Raw genomic sequence first — 7,724 nt, 5'->3', positions numbered from 1 at the left:
TATTTTTTGAATAAACATAACATTTTGGTTTAACATAAATTACACTCACATTTTGCATGATTTATTTTTAAAGTTTTGTTGATATGTGCTCTCAAAATATTAGTTTAAAAAGGTTAATGTGCTGATTTTTGATAGTTTAATTAAATTTGAAATTTAATTATTTGATAATAAAATTTATATATCTTATATATATTATATTAAACATTTAATTAAAATCAATTAAAACATTAATCTGTCTAATAAAACTAATTTTAAGAAAATAAAAATTTATTAAAATATTAGACTAATTTGAATGTTCTTTGTTCATTCATAATCCAGAACCAAACACAGGAGAGAAACTAAGTCAGGGAAGAGTGATGCAGATTACGACTTTCCAAGTTGGTGTAAAATGATAGGACGATACTGACACGTGGCGGCATGAGAAGGCCCTGTTCTGCTGAATGCTGATTCACGAAAGAAAAGAGAAAAAAATGGCCACAAAAGGAAGTTGTAGTTTGCACTCTCCGCCCACACTTGAAAAAACGCAGCTTCTGAGAGTGCAAGCCGCAAACACATTCCCGTAATCCAAAACTAAGATAAGGTTCTCTCTTTTCTTCTTTCCTCTTACCATCTCAATTCTCAACCACCGCCACCAACTCTTTTTTCGGAATCGACGGTGAATTGAATGAAGAAGCTGAACACTGAATAGAGAGTGATTCTGTATTCTTCGGATTGAAGAACCAAACAGGGAAGTGAATTCAAAGGGAGATACGTACGAATTAGGTTTTATTTTTGGGACTGTATGAGTTGGGAAAATCCCAATTGGTTCTTATTCTTTAAGTTTGGGAGCTTGAGGTTTTACAAGAAGGAGCAACAACAGCTTCAGCTATGGCTATTGCTACGGCCACCTTCTCTCTCCATTTCTCCAAAGCTTCCATTCTTCATGCTCCTTTTCGTTCGTCTTCTTCGCCATACGCTTCCTCTAGAATACGCCATCGCTTCCCTTCTAGTAGATGGTTGAACAACACCACCATTTGCCCTTATGCTCCTCACAGGTCAGATTCTTGTGTTTCTTCAATTTGTAGATGTAATCATGATTTAATTTTTTAAATGATAGTCTATGATTATGTGTATACATTGTCATTTGATTCATGTAGTTGATTTATCTATTGGGATAAGGCAAAACATGATACATTAGATTAGATTAGATACTATAGCATCATTTGTGAATTGTAATATGAAATATAGATGCGATTGCATCGTCTGATTTATGTAGTTGGTTTTTCTGATGATTTGTGGTATGCGTCGTTTAATTGATGTATTAGATTTTATTTATTAACTTATTTATTGGTAGAATGTGGTCAACTTTATCGAATAAGGCTAAACTTGATGCTATTGAATGCTTAGAAACTGCATTTTTTTATGTTCCTATTTTATCTAATAGGATAAGGCTGAGTTCACTAATTTTTTTCCTCTTTTTTCGCTTAATGGGGTTTAAGTTATGATTATTTATTGTGTATTTCTCTATACCCTTTTTGGCTTTGGTTACAGATTTGCATGTATTAGTCCCAAATGTTCAATCACAGATATTAGTGTACATTTGGACCATGTTGCCACAGATGAGGATGGTGAGGAAGGGTGTTCTTGTTCTTCTCCAATGGTTAAACCTGAGTGTCCGGTGCCAATCGTTAAGCTCAACCCTGATATTCTTGAGGCTGAGTCTTTGAACCTACTCAATGAAGACACATTTGTAGATACCCTACTGACAGCATTGCCTGTAGGTTTATTTTTTCACCATTTTAAATGATGTTTTGCGTGGTCTTACCATTTCTCATATTTTTATGGTGGCATTATGCAGGTTTTGTCCAAAGAGGAGCAACATGCCCTTGCAGCTACTCCAGCTCATCCTGCCGGGTTACATGGTGGGTTGCTCTTCAAACTTGCCAAAGTTCACCTTTGGCATTGTTGTTATTGAGAATGTTGACTCGTCATAGTTCTAGTGTCAAGTCGGGTCGAAGGTCAATTGACTGAAGTTTTCACTTTTTAGACAAATGGAATGCTCTTTATTGTACAACCTACTCTGTTCTGCTTGTGGCAATATAGTCTCTTTTTCTTGGATAAAGTGCTAGCTTGAATCAAAACACCTAATCTTCTCTTGGCATTTAAAAGGTGCTGTCAGTTGCACTAGGTGGTTCTTTTTGTTCTGGCATTACTGGTATTTGATTTCATACGTATCTTTAATGGGACAATCATACCTTAGGGTAGCTTGCTGCGTCACTCTTTTGTTTATTTGTTTTTACCTCCCCAATCTCAAGCTTTCATTAGATTGATGTCATAATCCCTTTAAAAGAAAGCCACCTCCTTCTGGCTGAGATGAATCCAGTTTAGCAGTGTTATTGTGTATATCAATAATATCAAATTGTTTGATGGCAGTGAAATCAATGATGCTATTGTCTTTTATGGCCAAGTTTAATTTTCTTATCTAATTTGAGTGTTATATATTTCAGCTTTTTATGCTAGCTGCATAGTTGCAAATTTAGTTGAGCAGCTTTGGAACTTTGCTTGGCCCTCCGCCATTGCCTTGATTCATCCAAGTCTTTTGCCTGTTGCTGTAATGAGTTTCTTCACTAAAGTGGCTATAATTGTTGGAGGCCCCTTGGTTGGCAAAGTTATGGACCATCTTCCAAGAGTGCCTTCATACAATTCCTTAACTATTATTCAGGTGAGTTTTTCGATACGTACTCAATGTCAGCGAGGATACATCTCTGTTTTTCCTAAAATGGATTGCTCCCTGTATTTTCAGGCTGTAGCTCAGTTGCTATCTGCATCAATGATTATTCATGCCCATTCTGTGCGTCCTACTTCAGTGTCTACCCTGCTTCTGCATCCGTGGTTTGTTATATTGGTTGCAGCCGGGGCTATTGAGAGGCTATGTGGTGTAGCTTTGGGGGTAGCAAATGAGCGTGACTGGGTTGTGATGGTATTGTCTTTCGGATCTTATCCTGTTTGATTTATTTGAAAATTTTGTTTTAAAATAAATATTTTTCTGATCCTTGGCGGTGTTTTCTATAGCTGGCCGGAATGAATAGGCCGATTGCACTTGCTCAGGCAAATGCTATACTAAATCGAATCGATCTCCTCTGTGAGGTATTTGCTTTTGTTTTTTTTTATTTGTATTAAAGAGAATAATATCCTTTTCCCAGTTGAATAGCATATGTAGGAAAAAATGACCTCTATAATTACTTTCTCCGTTCCGAAATATATGTGTCAGTGAATATTTGGTATATTAACAATTCAATGTATCTGGATGCAATTTGTATCAAAATGCATTGAATTTATGAAAGTAATATATTTCCAAAATGACTGATATTTTGGAATGGAGATCTGTGTGTTTGAGTCAAACTCATAAAATGTTCATTTACAGATTCTTGGTGCGTCACTGTTTGGAATCCTGCTTTCCAAATATCATCCTGTTACCTGCCTGAAATTTGCTGCTGGCTTAATGATGGGGTTACTGCCTGTTACAGTAATTTCTCTTCCTTTCTTCATGTTCCATTACTTCCATTAATTGAAAGGAAAATTCATTTCATTCTCTATTTTAAATTCGCAGATTATTTTCACTTGTTTGGCAAACAAGCTTTCTACTGGTGTTCTTGAAAGGCCTAGACCTTCACAAACCTGCTGCAGAACATTCAATGAAGATTTTGCACCAGATGCTGAAAATATAGGTACCATTTTTACTGATCTTACTGAAGATGATCATCTTGTGCCTGTATTTTAAATATAATTTCTTTAATTGGATGGTGTAACAGTTGTTAAAGGTCTTAAAGCCATCAAGCATGGCTGGAAGGAGTATCTGGGTCAGCCAGTTCTTCCCGCTAGTCTTGCCTGGGTGCTCCTCTATTTCAATGTTGTTCTTACACCGGGAAGTTTGATGACAGCATTTTTAACGCAGCGTGGTATGTGAAATTCCCTGCATGATTGATTCATTTATTCCTCAATTTTTGGGAAATTTCTTTTAAGTTCTAATAGATTGTTTGTATCAGTAGAGTATACATTTACAGTGTTATATATACATGTACAGTGTTCTAATAAAATTGTTAGTTCCTTCATAATCTATGACATTTCAATAGGAATTGCACAAATTGTGATTCGATTCATACAAATCAAATACATTGGACTAGGTTTAACATCCGTGCTCTTTTTAATAACTATTTCTCACTTGGAATATGTGATTGTTAAACTGAATGCTGTAAAAACAGTCAAAAAGACAGAAGGCAAAATGGAGTAAATTCGATGTGATAACTTGAGGTTTATGGTCCTAGTCTCTACATTTGTTTGTACCTCATAATCATTCTGTTACATATTTAAACCAGTCATAGATGTTATTTATTTATTTCACTTTTCTGTATCCCTTTAATTGTTTTTTCTCTGATGGGGATTATTTCCTTTTTATTCTTGCGCCAAATCCAATACCATTATTTAAAATTGTTGAACAGGTTTACATCCATCTATCATTGGAGGATTCAGCAGCATGTGTGCTTTTATGGGTGTTACAGCTACATTCGTGTCTTCAACTTTGGTCAAGCATTTTGGCATTTTAAAGGTTTCTTCCGTAGCCTTTTCTTCATTACATGGACCGGAAAATATGATAACGTTTTTTATGTGCAATTATTGAAAAAATTTCTCTTTCCTAGGCTGGAGCTGTTGGTTTGGTGTTTCAAGCTTTACTTCTCAGCATTGCTGTTGCCGTATATTGGACCAGATCAATGTCGAATCAAAGCCCACTTCTCGTTTTCCTGTCTATGATTGTAAGACACTGTACTTTTTATTTTTCTCAACTATCATCAATTTATGTGTTCATTAATTAGGATGTCCTAAACCATAACAACTGAAGTAGATCTGAGAGCTATAGAGGATCCGATTTGCTTATACAGAATTACTGTCCCAAAACATTCGGTAAATGTAATATGGAATGTTCACAGTAGTCAGTTCCAAAGAAGCCTAAAAAATTGAAGGCCCCAGATTTTGTAATTTATTTTTTTAGAAACTTTTAATCTTTATTCACTTTGCTCAAATTTGTTCATTCTGGCGTTATTTGCGGTGCAGATATTGTCGCGGTTAGGACACATGTCATACGATGTTGTAGGGGCACAGATTATCCAAACAGGGATCCCCTCATCGAAAGCAAATCTCATTGGGACAACGGAGGTCGCTGTTGCCAGTTTAGCGGAGTCTATAATGCTCGGTGTCGCAATAATTGCAAATGATCCATCTCATTTTGGGTGTTTGGCAATGCTGTCCCTTCTCTCAGTGGTTGGTGCCGCATGGATGTTCTGTAAATGGTTGTTGAATCCGACAGATGAACAAAAAACACTCTTTTCTTATGATCCTCAATTTTGATCATATTTAGGTAAGTATATCTAAATAGTTTCTGTTTTAGTGTTGGATATAAAACTATTTTGTGCCTTAGGAGAGTGTTTGTTCGGTGTTTTTATCACAAAAAAGTCTAGAGTTCAATCCTTATTGTTACCATTCTTCTAAACAAATACTAAATTTCAACACAAAGATGAGCCTATGTGCCAAACCCAAAAGAGACTCTGGCACAAAGAGGAGTTTTAGATATAAAATCATTCATATATTTTACCGAACACGTGTTTTTTGGAGAGATGGTTCATTATAATACCATATTTTTCAATAGGGTTTCTATGTCTTATTATATTACAAATGTTTCAAAAATGCCTTTCTTCTTATGATCCTCATTTCTGATATTAATAGTTCATTGTCTGATACCATATTTGACTATAACTTGCTATATCCTTTCATGGTTCGACATGTACTCATGGAAACTGGCCTTATTTATCTGGTTTATGTTTACTTTCCTGCTTTGGCATGTGACATTTGTCATATAAAAGAAAAATATTAATTCTTCAAAATGTTCAATTAACTGTTTGATGTAGACAATATTGGATTAAATGCTGAGCCTATGAATGCAACTGTTGCTTTGATTCTTTTGCTAATGGTGCAATACTATTTATCTAATCAAGTGTTGTCACTTAGATAAAATTGATACTTTTAGTGTGAAAGTTACTTGGTTTTGTATACTTCGCTGCACTTGATTGGATATTAGAATGAAAGAGTTTTATATCACTTTGCCTTGAAATTAAAATCATAATATTTTGATATAATCTAACCAATAACATTGTTTTATGCAGTTGCTTCCATTAGCTGCATTAGTACAAAGGCTGTTTGGTGGTGGACAAGAACCCAAAAAAAAAATATCTTGGCGCTATTATTATCATCCACTTAATACAGGGACCAGGGTCATTGTCTCGATGATGATTTCTATGAACAAAAATAGATAGATATGGCTGTAACCTGTAATTCTGTAAATGCAAACAAGCATGCCTTGCTATTAATAGCAGTGTGTACATGACACTTATTTTTTATTTTAGCTAGGTGCTCAGAAATAATTATAAAATCTTTGTAAAGCATTTTATTGATTTTTAAATTAATTTTTTCTGGGGTCTAATAATGAGATTCTTGCGTTCATAATAGCACAGATGTTTTTTTTTCCCCTTTGAGACCGATTGGACAACATCCACACTCATCACTACACTCATACACACACTATTAAGTGTTCTATTCACTATTTGACATCTCCCAAGTTTTGAATTCGGATACACCCATTACAAGGCAAAATGATGACCATTAGACTAAAGTATTTTCTATGCTGTCTAAGAACAAGAAATCTTTCTTGATCAATCCTTTTGCCCCTATCCCAATTTTCAAGAATCATAAAGATCATTTTTAATCAAAGTTTGAATTTGTTGGCATCCTAATTTTCGAGAATCATAAAGATCATTTTTAATCAAAGTTTGAATTTGTTCGTTTGAAATTAGAACTCTTCTATTATATTTTACTTATTTTTTGTTCTTCCATTTCATCATTCCTTAAGTCCCACAAATTTGATCATGTAGAATCTGATTCATTTTCTCATTGAACGAAAGGTACAAAATATTTAGTGCCTATTTTGGCCAACTCTCCATCATCCATTTTTGGCGTGGTGATATATATTTTCATGGTGCTCGTTTTTCCAATTATGAAGCATGGCTAAGTGATCCAACTCACATTGGACCTAGTGTATTTCACTCGTAGAATTCAAATATAAAAATATAAGTTCTACTTTATTCTCTCTCTACTTTTAAGTAAATTAGGTACAACTTTGATAAGCACCAAAGAATTTCTCAACTTCAATTTGATTCTATTAGTTAAGATATGTTGCAGTAGATACGATTGGGTAAATACTAATTTTTGCAATTGGATAAATACTAATTTTATTCCCTTGTGGATAGAGTTTAACTATTATGTTAGTAAATTAAATTAATATATTATGATCCAAAGAGGTAAAAATATTAAAAATAGGAATTTTGTCACTAATTTCAAAAATTTTGGCCTAAAACCAGACTAACAGACTGAACTGGTTAGACCGAGCCCAAAGGCCCGACATATAACTTATGACCACAGCTCTTTCACCCCTCATTCATCACATGTTATGCTGAAAACCGTAGAGAGGGGAAAGAACACAAGTAAAACCCCAAATTCTTGCTTCAATTTCAATTTCAATTTCACTTATCTTTCAATTCGGAGCTCTGATCGCCACATCGTTTGCGGCCATGTGATCGCTGCAGTGAGTTCTACAAAACCATCCCAACAATTTGGTAAGAAAATCTCAATTTCATACT

At 34.6% G+C, this 7,724-nt stretch overlaps 1 protein-coding gene across 1 annotated transcript; it reads left to right on the top strand.

Moving 5' to 3' along the window:
- Positions 370-6,470, top strand: LOC107618678 (solute carrier family 40 member 3, chloroplastic). The gene is made up of 13 exons (XM_016320805.2): positions 370-1,034; positions 1,531-1,756; positions 1,838-1,901; positions 2,487-2,701; positions 2,783-2,959; positions 3,052-3,126; positions 3,404-3,505; positions 3,590-3,707; positions 3,792-3,938; positions 4,479-4,585; positions 4,677-4,790; positions 5,089-5,392; positions 6,195-6,470. Exons 1-12 carry the CDS (start codon positions 868-870, stop codon positions 5,380-5,382), a joined length of 1,806 nt encoding a protein of 601 aa, XP_016176291.1. The 5' UTR covers positions 370-867; the 3' UTR covers positions 5,383-5,392; positions 6,195-6,470.

The sequence above is a fragment of the Arachis ipaensis genome, chromosome B09, assembly GCF_000816755.2.
Source record: "Arachis ipaensis cultivar K30076 chromosome B09, Araip1.1, whole genome shotgun sequence".
NCBI classification, from domain to species: domain Eukaryota; kingdom Viridiplantae; phylum Streptophyta; class Magnoliopsida; order Fabales; family Fabaceae; genus Arachis; species Arachis ipaensis.
The sequence above is the reverse complement of the archived record's forward strand: the minus strand, read 5'-3'. Positions and strand labels throughout refer to the sequence as shown.

Bases quoted from the DNA above. Each gene is read 5' to 3' on its own strand.
- LOC107618678 (XM_016320805.2), top strand. From the start codon at position 868: ATGGCTATTGCTACGGCCACCTTCTCTCTCCATTTCTCCAAAGCTTCC. The intron at 1,902-2,486 runs GTGGGTTGCTCT...TATATATTTCAG, and splicing joins TCATCCTGCCGGGTTACATG to CTTTTTATGCTAGCTGCATA. The intron at 3,127-3,403 runs GTATTTGCTTTT...GTTCATTTACAG, and splicing joins GAATCGATCTCCTCTGTGAG to ATTCTTGGTGCGTCACTGTT.